The following is a 14060-nucleotide window of genomic DNA, read 5'->3' as shown; positions in this document are numbered from 1 at the left end:
CAATGTTAGGGCAACCATTTGCAAGGTGTCCCGCTTCATGACACCGGTAGCACATGGTGTGAGAGAGATTTCTTTGTTGAATCTTCTTCATCTTTCTTTCTCTCTTTCTTTCGCCCTTTGTCATCTTCTTCTCAAAGCCAAGGCCACACTTGTCACCATAGATTCTTTGAGTCTTCAATATGTGCTCAAAGGTGACTTTTGAGTTGTAGCACCTCTCTAACTTATTTCTCAATTTCTTCACTTCATTTTTGAGCTCATTGTTCTCCTTCAAAATGTTAGTCATACAAGACATAGAAGTAGAACAAGCATCTATATGTGAAGAGCATGGCATATCTAATAAATCATCACAAGAGGTGGATACATGCTTCTTTTCTACATCACAAGGTTTAGCAACATTTTGCAATTGATCTTTTGACCCATGTGACGAGTTCTCATTATTTTTAAGTTTCTTTGTAAACACTTTAATGAGAGAAGCTTGTTTTTTCTAATAATTCATCATGAGATGCAAGAAGTGTCTCATGATTCAATTTAAGCTCATCAAGTGAAGATTTATAAGCATTAAGCAATTTCTTATGTTCTTCATAAGAGTTCTTTAGAAATGAGTTTTCATTTTCTAATTTCAATGTTTTAGCTTTCTCATTTTCTAAAGACATGGTCATGCTAGCAAGTCTACTAACAAGCTCATCATATGACTCAACATGATCAACCACATTACCATTTGATACCTTGGTGTCACCTTGTGACATGAAGCAAAGTGGTGTAGTGGATGGGCTTGTAGTAGCATCATCATCATGGCTCGAGCATGAATCATCATCACCATCAAGTGTGCATGGGGTAGCAACATCACTTGCAACACTTGTGGCATCATCATCAACCTTGTCAAGTGAACTTGTAGTGGATTGATCATCATCATCCTCACTTGACAATGAGGTGGAGCAATCTTCCACAATCACCAAATTGTGGTTATGCTCAACACACTCATGCACCTCCTTCTTAGGCTCATCCTCCTTCTTGAATTTGCCATCATCCCATGTGGAGGAATCACCGTAGAAGGCTTGGAGTGCTAGCCACATATCATGTGCATTCTCCAAGTCCCACACACGTCTAAAAACATCATCATGTAAAGCACATATTAGATAATAAAGAGCACGATGATCAAGTTGTAAGCAATCCTCTTGTGCTTGGGTTAGGTTGTCCTTATCCAAAGCATCACGAGAAAAAACAACAACAATGATCCACCATGCCTTGGGACCCAATTCACGGAAATGATCAAGCATATGACGTTTCCACCGTGCATAGTTTGTGCCATCAAAAATGTGTGTGTCACAAACAACTTCTAGCCCAAAGTTCGCCATCCTCTCGGGTTGGTGAAGACCACAAATGAGAGACCGGGCTCTGATACCAATTGAAGGGTCGAGATGGCGGACTAGAGGGGGGGTGAATAGTCTTTTCTAAAATTTAATCGCGTCGGCTAACCGATACAAATGCGGAATTAAAACTATCGGTCTAGCCAAGACTATACCCCACTATATATGTTCACTAGCACCTTACAAAGATAACAATTATGCAACAGAGGTGCCGGGCTAGTAAGAGCTCTCCTAAACAATTCTAAGAGCAAGGTTACACAAACCTATGCCACTAGTATTTTAAGCAACAAGAGAGCTCCTACACATGCTAGTAAGCAAAAGCACAAAGCTAACGATGCTCACTAGCAATGCTCAATAACAAGGCAACCAATGCCTAATTAGAGAGCGCAAATACTTAGCTACATAAACTAAGCAATGTGACTAACAAGGTTACTAAAACCAAATTAGCCACTCAAGGGAGCTACTTCTATGCTACACAAGCTAGAAGGTAACTAGTGAGCTACACAAGCTAACTAATTACAAGAGCAACTACACAAGCACAATGTATGTGAAAGTAATTACAAGCTTGTGTAAGGGGGTTGCAAACCAACGGGAAGAACAAAGTTGACACGATGATTTTTCTCCCGAGGTTCACGTGTTTGCCAACACGCTAGTCCCCGTTGAGACAAGCTTCAAGGTTGCCGCCGGTCCTCTTGCTAGTGGTAACTCGCAAGTCACACTCTCCCACGTGGAGTGCTTACCACAAGCTCTAGCACTTGACCCGGCTGGACCACTTGTCGCCCTTCGCGTCTCGCTTTACTAGAGTTGCTCTTCGCGGCTCCCGCGGGGCGAGCACAATGCCCCTCACAAAGCTCTTCTCCGGAGCACCGCAGAAACTTCTTGCGGGCTTCGACAGAGACCACCACCAAGCCGTCTAGGAGGTGGCAACCTCCAAGAGTAACAAGCACCACCAGCTTGCAACTCGATCACCTAGTGCCACTCGATGCAACCTCACGATGCAATCGCACTAGAATCGCTCACTCACACAATCGGATGATCACTATCAAGTATATGTGTGATGGAGGGCTCCCAAGCACTCACAAGCATGGACACTAAGTCCCTTGAGGTGCTCAACGCCAGCCATGGCCGAAGGCCACTTCTATTTATAGCCCCAAGGGCTAAACTAGCCGTTACCCCTTCACTGGGCAACGGTCGGGCCGACCGGACGCTCCGGTCGTGTTGACCGGACGCTGAATCTCAGCGTCCGGTCGCTCGCAGACGACCACGTGTCCTGATTCCAACGGTCACTTGACCTGACCGGACGCAGCAGCTTCAACTGACCGGACGCTGGACCCTCAGCGTCCGGTCGTTTCCAGTAAGCTCCCGAGCATGACCGGACGCGTCTGGTCGAACACGATCGGACGCAGCACCAGCGTCCGGTCACTCTCCAGCTACTGCTTCACTCCACGTCAGCGCGATCGGACGCAGGCAGTCAGCGTCCGGTGCATATGGATCCAGCGTCCGGTCAGTTGACCGACGCCAGCATCTTCGCGACTAACTCGTTCTCACTTCTAACTTATTCATCCTTGCTCCAAAGAGCCAACCACCAAGAGTTTGCATCCGGCACAATAGAAAGTAGGCATTCCATTTTCCCGAAAGCGCCGAATCCCGCCGAGCTTGCTCGGCGGGAGGGAGAGAGGGACCCAAAACCCATCTCACCCCTGCAAACACCACCTCCTTTGTAAATGTGCCAACACCATCATGTGTATGTGTGTTAGCATTTTCACAATCATTTCCCAAAGGATGTTAGCCACTCAACTTGCCACGCCACTCGATCCTAGCGACAATGCAAAGTTAGATCACTCGAGCGGCATTAGATGACCGATATGCAAACAAGTTTGCCCCTCTTGATAGTACGGCCATCTATCCTAAACCCGGTCATAAACTTCTCTACACACCTATGACCGGTGAAATGAAATGCCCTAGGTTATACCTTTGCCTTGCGCATTCCATTCCATCTCCTTCAATGTCGATGCAACACATGCACCAACACAATCAACAATGATATGATCCACTTCATATCATCACATGATCATATTGGTTCATCGATCTTGACTCTACTTGCTCTTCACCGTTGCCATCGTCCATCGGCGCCAAGTCTTGCTCAAGCTTCACCGCCACGCGGTCCATCACTCCAAAGCCTTCGACTTGCCCTTCACGCTTGCAACCGGTCCATCAAGCCAAGTCATGTCTTGATCTTCTCCACCTTGATCACATGACTCAATGTCATGTCTCATGTGCAATAAGCTCCTTCATCATCACATGTGTGAGCTTTGCAACATCTCCAAGCCATTTTCACCTCCATGGCATATGTTGCTCATACACATGTACCTGTGGACTAATCACCTGTGTATCTCACATAAACACAATTAGTCCACCTAGGTTGTCACTCAATTACCAAAACCAACAAGGACCTTTCAGCCGTGCGTGGTGGTGCCGTCTCCCGTCCGCTGCTCCCTGCTGCTACTCGTGTGTCCGGCGGAGGAGATGTGTGGCGAGGAAGCTATGCCGTCCACTGGCCATCGGAGGGAGGTGAGTGGCGAGGAAGATGTAACACCCTAAAATTTGCATATTTTTGAAATAGGAGAAAATGATTGATTATGCATTCTTTTTTGTGGTCATTTGAATTTAGGAAAAAATAATAAATTTTATCAAATTGAAATCAAATATAGGTTAACATACATGAGTGTGCATTCATGCTGCTGCATAATAATTTTTGAAGTGGTGTGATTTGAAATCAAACTTCAAATTGTGTTGAATTTATATTTTGAAATTTGCTTGGAAAAATTAGAAAAGGAAAAAACAAATTTCCCTTCTCTTTTTCCCTTCCCCCGCTTTTAGCCCACTCGGCTTCGCTCCTCCCGCTGGCCCAGTCGGCCTGCTTTGCTTGCGGCCCGCTCCTTCCTCTCCATAGGCCACCGCTCTCCTTCTATTCCCGCGTCGTGGCTTTTCCTCCACGCTGGCCCAGTTCGCTGAAGGCCCACCACGCGCCCCTCTTTTCTTTTTCCCACGCCGCTTCTTCGCGCGGTGCAGCCGAGCGCCTGGTGAAAGCTCTAGTTTGGTTTTGGTGAATTGATGAAACCCTTAGTGCTAACCTAGTTTATCAAAGTGATTATGAGATAGGTAGTACTACTCCAAGTGATGAAGAAAATGAAGATCATGTCATGATGATGATGATGGCATGGTGATGATCAAGTGCTTGGACTTGGAAAAGAAGTAAAAGAAATGCAAAAGGCTCAAGGCAAAGGTATAAATGGTAGGAGCCTTTTCGTTTCGGTGATCAAGACACTTAGAGAGTGTGATCACATTTAGGATTGATAGCCGTACTATTAAGAGGAGTGAAACTCGTATCGAAATGCGGTTATCAAAGTGCCACTAGATGCTCTAACTCATTGCATATGCATTTAGGATCTAGTGGAGTGCTAACACCCTTGAAAACATTTGTGAAAATATGCTAACACATGTGCACAAGGTGATACACTTGGTGGCTGGCACATTTGAGCAAGGGTATGAAACTTCACCGGCGGAGTGTCCGCCCGTACAGTGCGGACAGTCCGACGGTGCCATCGGCGCCCTATACAGAAAAGACAGGGTTTTACAGACTACACCAGACGCTGGTCACGAGTGACTGGACGCTGGGTTCAGCGTCCGATCAGTGACAGCAGTGAGCTCGCGACTCGATCTTGTGACCGGACGCTGGCGCGAAATTTGATCGGCCGCTCAGGGTCTGAGTCCGGTCAGTGCTAACGTACGCTGACATGGGGCGCACAGATGAGACATTGAGTGACCGGACGCTGGGAGAGTCCGGTCGGGCATGACCAGACACGTCCAGTCGTGAAATTTCGCGTTTGGAACCTTACTGGAAACGACCAAACGCTGGGGTCCTGCGTCCGGTCACTTTCTAGCGACGCGTCCGGTCATCACTTGACCGTTGAGATCGGGCGATCGACATTTGAAGAGAGGGGACACGTGATGTGCATCCCACGACCGGACGCTAAGGTCCAGCGTCCGATCAATATGACCGGAGCTTCCGGTCCCCCGCGTTGTGCCCAGTGAAGGGGTACAACAGCTCTATTTCGTGGGGGCTTCTATTTAAGCTCCATGGTCGGCTCAAGCTCACTCTCTTGGCCATTTTCATTGACATAGCAACCTTGTGAGCTTAGCCAAAGCCCACCCGCTCATCTCCATCATTGATCCATCATCATTGTGAGATTGGGAGAGAATCCAAGTGCATTGCTTGAGTGATTGCATCTAGAGGCACATGGTATTCGTGTTTCGCTGCGGGATTCACTTGTTGCTCTTGGTGGTTGCCACCACCTAGACGACTTGGTGCGGCGGAGGAGGATTGACACGAGTTGGTGATTGTTCGTGGACATCTCCGGTGATTGTGAGGGGATTTGTACCTTCCCGGCGGAGCGCCGAAAGGTAACTCTAGTGGATTACTCGTGTCATTAAATTACCTCACTTGTGGGTAGGTTCTTGCGGTGTCCAATTGTGTGGACGAGGTTCGTGCAACACCTCTTAGTCGCGCGAACCACCAAGTGTTGGTCGACACAACGGGGACGTAGCGTGTTGGCAAGCACGTGAACCTCGAGAGAAAATCGGTTGTCTCTTGCCCTTTGGTATTCTCTCGGTGATTGACTAAGCATTCATCTTGTGATTGGTTCACTTCTCTACGCGGCGGTATAATCACCCTCCTCACTCATTTATATTCTTGCAAACTAGTTATAGCAAGCTCTTTAGTGTAATTAAAATTGAGAGCTTGCTTTGTTGTTTTAAGTTCATCTAGTGGAGCTCTTTAGTGTAGCAAGTGTGAGAGCTCTTAGTGAGTAGTAACATAGCAAATTATGTGTCTAGTGATCATAGCAACTAGAATTGTTGGAGAGGTGGCTTGCAACCCTTTAGAGCTAGAGCAAGTTTGTATTTCGCTATTTGTTATACTAATCAAATTGCTCTAGTCAGTTTGTAGATTTTTAAATAGGCTATTCACCCCCCCTCTAGCCATATTAGGACCTTTCACCTGGCCCACCCGTCAGGATACCTTTATGACGCAAGAGGGGTGTGTTCCAGGTTGGATATAGTGCGGCCTCTGTCCGTCAGTGTATAGGTTGCGCGTCATTGTGCCTGTCGAAAGGGGAGCTCTACATTTGAAGGTCATAGAAACCTAGCGGCCCTAACTTGTTAGACGAACCTTTGAAAGGCTTCATAGTGAACCCTGCCGACCTTCTTTAGAAGTGCCTGATGGAGAGAGTCAAACGGCGGGGGAGTCGAATGGTGGGGCAAGGTGAGGAGCACCGCCCTGAGCACAGAGCAGGAGTGGAGAGAGAGGAGTTTGGAGGGGAGTGGTGACGGTGAAGATAAGAATGGGAGGTGACTAGGTGAGGAAATTGTGCGCGTGCTCCCGCGTGTCCACACCGACCGTGGATAAGCTTGTCCGGTCATTTTCTAGTGACCGAGATATACATCTAAGAGAAATATAACATGTTCTGAATATCCATGCCTAGCTTATCTGTGGAACCAAACAGACTTCGTCTAGAATATTTCTATTTCATCCGTGATATCCCATGAAACAAACACACCCGAACACCACGTGGCATAAATATGGTTATTCATATGCCTGCTGCCGCGTCCATGACAAGCCAAAGACCATTTTCGATGGTCATCATGATCTCGCACTAGTGCAACTGTGACGCGTCCCACACGGGTTGCATGATGAGAACCACGTCACACCAGACACCACCGTCCCAGTCCACGTCACTGACCCCAGTCACTCAACACAATCCCAGACGCATCCACCAACCTAATCCCCTCTCTGCTTGCAGAAGCATCTCCGCGACAGCTGCGCGCGCCGACGCCGTAGATGCCACGCCGTCCGTCCGTCGCCGGTCACTTGCTGCTGCCGGCGACGATCTCCTTGATCCGTAGCATGAGGTCCCTGGACTCCGGGAACTCCGGGAACACGTAGAAGGCGTGGATGGCGTCGGGGTACTCCAGCACCCTCACCTCCTTCCCCTTGCCGCGCAAGGCGTCGCAGTACCGGCGCTGCCAGTCCTGCAGCGGGTCGTACCCGCCGATGACGACCGTGGCGGGCGGGAAGAAACCGGCGGCGGCGGCGGCGTCGATGCCCGCGGTGGCGCCCTCGGGGGACGACGCCTCGTGGTCGCGGTCGGCGCCGTGGGGCAGGAACGCGCGCCACATCCAGTCGGTGCGCGGCACGGAGACGATGGGCGCGCCCACGAGCCGCAGCTCCGCGGGCGTGCGCTCCTCGCCGCCGAAGAAGGGCTGGATGGTGATGAGGCCCGCGAGGCGGAGGTTGGAGAAGGCGGACGGGTCCAGCGCGTAGCGGCGCGCCACGTGGTGCGCGATGTTGCCGCCCGCGCTGTCCCCCGCGAGGAAGCACCGCGCGGCGTCGACCGGCGGGGCGCCGGGGCCGCGTACGTCGGGCCCGCCGTCGTCGAGGAAGCGGAGCGCCGCGAAGCCGTCGTCGTAGGCGGCGGGGAAGCGGTGCTCGGGCGAGCGGCGGTAGTCGACGGACAGCACGGCCGCGCCGGCGTGCCTGGCGATGCGGCGGCACGCGGCGTCGTAGGCCGGGGACGCCGCGGAGAGGTACGCGAAGCCGCCGCCGTGGAAGAACACGACGACGGGCACCGCCGCCGGGCGCTCCGCCTCCGCCTCCGCTTCGGCGGCGGTGGGAGCGGCGCAGGGGTAGAAGAGGCGCGCGCGGAGGGGGACGGCCGGGTCGATGGTGACGTCCCGCGAGGCGACGCCGTTGCGCGGGGCCGCGGACGCCGCGACACCCTTGTCGAGCACGCCCAGCAGGCGGCGGTTCACGGTGCCGTCGGCGCGGCGCGTGGCGTCGGTGACGTACCCCGCGGCCAGCACGGAGAGCCGCGTCCGCCACGACATCGGCGGCGCCACCCTCCCCTTCGCCGTCGCCGTCTGGACCGCCGCCAGAGCTGGATCCGCGGCTTCCCCCATGGCCACCGGCCGGCCGCACGCGCGGAGGAGTTCGTGTGGCGTTGGACTCCTCACTCCTCGAATCGAGCGGGAGTGACAAGGCTGTGTTTGTCCAAGCGTCCACCCGTCGTCGTCTTCTTCCGTCTTCCCGTGCGTGCTTAAAACAAGCGAGCGAGGCGGAGACATGATCCTGGTGTTGGGGTCCTGATGGGATTGCGGAACAGGGACAGGGCAGTAGACGCACGTACGGTCGCTGACATGTGGAGCCGACCGGGTGCTCGACGACCTGTCAGTCGCGTGGCCACACGCACAGGTCGCGCGCCGGGCGGTTCTCTCTCTGTCGTGATATTTACGAGGAAGGACTCGTGGCGAGGCCGAGGTGTCAGCGGGGAGACGCGCGCCTTCGCCGCCGGCAGCCCGGCAGCTAGCGGCGGGTGGGTAGTGGGTTCTCGTTGGCGGTGCGACGGGGACCGCGCGGATGGCATTAATCAAGATTAAGGCCACGCCGTGGTGGGCCGTGCCGGAGGGGAAGAGAGCGAGACATGTGCCGGTGGCCGGTGGGGGAGGCGGACGGTGAACTGCACGCATGCAGCTTGTGTTTGCCAGAGTCCTGTGGCGGGAAGTAAAGGCACTGCAACAACCACGGCGGCCCAGAGCATCGAATGCGCCGTTGTGGCCGCGCACGGCGCGACGAGAACGGCCCGGCAGGAGGGGCGCGGAGTCCGTCGCCAGCAAGTTAATTGTGCCTGCAACTGCAACCGCACGGCATGGCTGAGCGTTGCCGTCCTCTCGGCAAATTCTCCGGTTGCCGCTTGCCGGTGTTCCAGAAGGTGCCGTAGCCTGTTGCCCGTCGAGGCGTAGAGGAAAAGGAAACTCTTCGGAACCGACATGGGCCCAGTTCCTAGGCCCGTTTAATATCACCAGACCTGTCATGCATCGAATATGCCCATCGATTTGGTACGGGGCGTGCAGAGCGTGCTAGCTCAGTTCCGGGCTTCGGGCAGGTTTTTTCTGCCTGAGCCCCAGCGTTGGTCACAGGCCAGCTTTTTCTCTCTGCTATTGGTTTTTTTCTTTTTTGAGAAAGGGTTGGATTTTATTGATACAGAACCCTTAGAACCAAACCTCTGACCGGGTACCCCTGAAAGAAAATAAAATTACACATAAGTCCATTACAGGAGCATCCAGTGCCCGTTGCCATCGCCGACCATCGCTGCCGCAGCCGGGTCCTCGTCCATCTCCCGCAATGAAGAAGATCCTGAATGAAGCTTCCGGTTGATTCCCGATTCAACAACAAGTCTTGATTTTTGAAGCCATCAGCAGCATGTCATGCTGTTTAACCGTTGAACACCCCGAACAAATCCCACTTTCACCGGAAAACAGATGCCAGTCGCATCACCGGCAAGCTCCAGCCAACAAGGAACAATCCCACAAAGGGGATCCAAGAACACCAGCCCGCATGCAGGAGCAAGTTGATCCATAACCTCCAAGGGAAACCTGACAAAATCCCGGTGAAAACACCACCGGTAAAAGCACCAAGTCTCCTTCGAACAACGGCCATGTTGTAGGTCACGGATTCGCCGTTGCCATTGACGACAAGGCCACAGACAACCCAAAGAAGCACATAGAAGATTCGAGCACCGACGCAGAAGAAGGAAACAAAGAAAACATAGTCGATGCCAAACCTCCTGCAGATGATACTGTCGTTGTGGTCCTCTAGCCCACAGACCACCACCAGACCCCGCCCACCATCGACATAGCCGACGCCCGAGAAGCTTGGGAAAGACTCCATCCCTAACCCTAACCTACACAAACAAAAAAGGAAGGGTATATACACCGGCCATCGATTCTGCAACTCCTCCCCATCCCTGGCGCCAAAGTGGCCACCAGAGACGAGAAGGAATCGACGGAATCGACGCCGGGAGTTGGAAATCGCCTGGGATTCGCCCGCGATCTACTGTATCTTGGGGAAAGAAGCGTGTGGAAGAGACTGGAGCGATCTCTCTGGTATTGGGTGGTTGTCAACCGACAAAGAGTTTTGTTTTCGGACCAGGCTCTTCACTACATGGGCCGGGAAAGAAATATAAAAAAAGAAACTAGACTACATGCCCTTTCGCACATCTGTATTGTGTTGGATGTCACACGAATACAATTTTAAAGACGCCACAGTTTCCTACTTTGTGATAGATTTGATTTACTTTGGATAAAAAACTAAACAAGGATGCCACCAGCCATTTTTTTCAAAAATACATAAAATAGACAAATACTATAAATCGAAAACGAGTGCCTTGTGGGTTTCAAACTTATGAGATATGATTAGAGATGAAAACGGTACGGATATTTTCCGACCGTATTCGAAACCGAATCCGTTTAGAGGGGTTGAGATCTGTCCGTATCCGAGTCCGGATATCCAACATCCGATACCGTATCCGTATCCGAATACTTAAATCGCATATTTATGATGCCGATATCCAATCGTATCCTATCCGACATAGTTGACACTATCCGTATTCGAATCCGAATCCGGACAGAAATATGAAAACAAATGTAATATCGGTGATATCCATCCGTATCCGATCCGTTTTCATCCCTAGATATGATTGAGTGCTTTAAAATAACTTAGAAACAAAGTGCTTGAATGTTATTTTTTGCTTCACCAATCGACCCTAGGCCTCCAATAAGCATCAACCTATACGTGAGAAATAAATGTTTTAACAAGATGTGATACATGGTGTCGGTGTTTCGAGTAAACACCAATGAGTAAATTTGTATTATTACGCGTTGGGCCCGGATGGTGTACTAAAAGACACAAGGTTTATACTGGTTCGGGCAGAATGTCCCTACATCCAGTTTACGGCTGCTGCTCGTGTTATTAGCACTAAAAGGTTCGTAGTAGGGGTTACAAACGGGCGAGAGAGGGACAGGTCCTAAGTCTCTGATGGAAAGGTTGAAAGGGCGCTAAGAGCTTTATTGCTGCTCAACTGTGTGTTATGTGAGGCATGATGTGTTCTATTGATCGGTCCCTTTAGTGAGGTGCCCTGCCTTCCCTTTTATAGACCAAGGGGAAGCAAAGATTACATATGATAGAAAGGAGAAACACCAGAGGCCAAGAAAGTCCTTCGAAGGTGCCAGATCTTTCTTTTCCTCCGAGCCAGCCCTGCTGACACAGCAGACGGTGCTAGGGATAGCTCCATGCTGAGCGTCTGTCCGTTGATGATGTCATGCTCTGGCTTGATCAGCAAGTGGTCACGTCCCATCCCGCCCCGGTGGGTGGCGCGACGGACCAGGGTGTCGATCCGCAACCCTACGGGGAGCGGACGGCGTAGTGACTGCACGTCCATCACTGTAGAGGACGCGAGTCTCCTCTTGGACCGTAGTGGTTGTCGTATGGTTCCGTCAGGATCCGCGCTCGAGGGCCAATGGCGGCGCCCACAATACTATAAAACAAATGTCGGCGCCCACAACACTGTTCGGGCTCTGACATGTCTGGAAGAGCCTTAAAGCGCCTGTCTTGTCATATCTTGTCGGTATTTTCCTACAGGCGTGTAGGGTATGGTGCAAGGTATGGTCCTCGGTATTACGGTTGACTTGAGTGTCCTGCCTTATCTGCGTCCGTAGTTATGAAGGAGCAGCGCATAGACGTCGGGCGAGGCGGAGTCTACCCCCAGACGTCGGGCGAGGCGGAGCCAGCCCTCGGACGTCGAGCGAGGCGGAGCCAGCCCTCGGACATCGGGCGAGGTGGAGCCAGCCCTTAGATGCCGGGCGAGGCAGAGTCTACCCCCAGACCTCGGACGTCGGGTGAGGCGGAGCCAGCTCCCAGAAGCCGGGCGAGGCGGAGTCTGCCTACAGACGTCGGGCGAGGCGAAGCCAGCCCTCGGACATCGGGCGCGGCAGAGTCTGCCCCCAGACATCGGGTGAGGCGGAGCCAGCCCCCGGACGTCGAGCGAGGCAGAGTCTGTCCTCAGAAGTCAGGCGAGGCGGAGCCAACCTTTGGAGGTCGGACAAGACGGAGTTAACCTTCGGTCGTTGGGCAAGAGGTGTAGTCGTGTTCTTGCCTGTTCGGAAGCATCAACGTTTAATGGTTATTAGTTCCTCCTCTTTGGGTACCCCAGTATTCGATCCTCGACAGTAGCCCCTGAGCCCCCGGGTGATTCGGATAGAATCGCCTAGGGGTTATTTGACTTGCCAGTGGGTGCGCACGAGCGCACCCAACGGGTGTAGCCCACAAGCCCCCGGGTGATTCAGACAGAATCGCCCGGGGGGTGATTCGTCTTGCTAGAGGGTATGTGCGAGCACACCCAATGGATGTAGCCCTCGAGCCCCTAGGTGATTCAGATAGAATCGCCTGGGGGTGATTCGACTTGCTAGAGGGTGCGCGCGAGCGCACCCATCAGGTGTAGCCCCCGAGCCCCCGGGTGATTCGGATAGAATCGCCTAGGGTGATTTCGACCCTTTGCGGGTATGGCTGTGAGATTTAATGGTTTGTTAGCTAGATAGCTTAAAACGGGACCCAGGTATCTCGTTCACGGGGATCCGTCTAGGGTCAGCCTGGCGTAGACTCGATCGCGGACCGAGACTCCTGTGAAGTTCGTTCGTCTGAGTTTTGGCTGCTTGCAGGCCCATCCTTTGTCGTAAGGGTGCCTTGGGACGGCCATCAAAACTGTTTATGGGCCAACCCCCGAACTCCTAGGCCTAGGCGGGCTGGAGAAAAGCTTTTTGACCTATATCCTTTTGCTGGTAAAGAGTCCTGGTCTGCCCAAGGAGGCGAATCATCCGGCGTGATTTTGGAGGAAAGGGATAGGGATTGGGGGCGCATATCCCGCGTGGTGACGTGCTGGCGAATCATGGCAGCCGTGGAGATCTAGGTGGACGGTTGCCTTCCTCTCATCCGTCGCCCCTATAAAACCAAAGGGTTCATCCCTAGGGTTTCGTACATTGCCTCCTTGCCTTTGCATCTACAACCTCTGCCGCCAATCGCCTAAGCCTCCCGTGGCCGCATCTCAGTCATCGTTGAGTTCGCATCCACCCACCCCAATCATTCAATGGAGCCGTGGTGCAGATCCGATGTCACCCTTCAGCGCCTGGAGGGCCTCGTGCACCACGGCCTTCTTTGCGCGTGGACTACCGTCGAGGAGTGGCGGCTGCCCGGCGATGAGGACGCGCCATCGCCGCCCGACGGGTATGTCATATCCTTCGCTCACTTCCATGAGCGGGGATTCACCACCCCCACCCATAAGTTTTTTGGGGCTTGCTGCACTACTACAAGGTGGAGCTGCAACATCTTAATCCTAATGGAATCCAACATATTGCGGCGTTCGTCATCCTATGTGAGGGGTTCCTGGGGATTAGTCTCCACTTCGACCTGTGGTAGTACTTCTTCGCTGTCACCCTCCTGAAGAAGCAGGAGAAGAAGCAGGAGCTGAACGTGCTGATGGGATGCACCGGTATTCTACTATGCAACAACCGGGTCAATGAGTACCCCCTGATGCGTCTATCAACCTCCAACAAGGGGTGGCATTCACAATGGTTCTACGTCAAGAGCGACACAACTGCCCCCTTGCCAGAGTTCACCGGGCTCCTCATCGAAGAGGTCCCAGAATCGTGGAGGAGGTGGGGAATCCCGGAGAAAGACAAGAAGAAGATCTAGGACCATCTCGCCGTTGTCCGAATTCTAAAGGAGAGGGGCGTGAAGGGGTCAGG

The 14060-nt window shown here is 52.5% G+C and overlaps 1 protein-coding gene across 1 annotated transcript; it reads right to left on the bottom strand.

Annotated features, from left to right (window-relative positions):
* Positions 1-6937: 6937 nt before the first annotated feature.
* On the bottom strand, positions 6938-9298 carry LOC136484732 (uncharacterized). The gene has a single exon (XM_066481677.1). The coding sequence runs from the start codon at positions 9294-9296 to the stop codon at positions 7293-7295; it is 2004 nt and encodes a 667-aa protein (XP_066337774.1). The 5' UTR covers positions 9297-9298; the 3' UTR covers positions 6938-7292.
* Between the last annotated feature and the right edge of the window lie 4762 nt (positions 9299-14060).

This window comes from Miscanthus floridulus, chromosome 10, assembly GCF_019320115.1.
Source record: "Miscanthus floridulus cultivar M001 chromosome 10, ASM1932011v1, whole genome shotgun sequence".
Lineage (NCBI taxonomy): Eukaryota > Viridiplantae > Streptophyta > Magnoliopsida > Poales > Poaceae > Miscanthus > Miscanthus floridulus.
The sequence above is the reverse complement of the archived record's forward strand: the minus strand, read 5'-3'. Positions and strand labels throughout refer to the sequence as shown.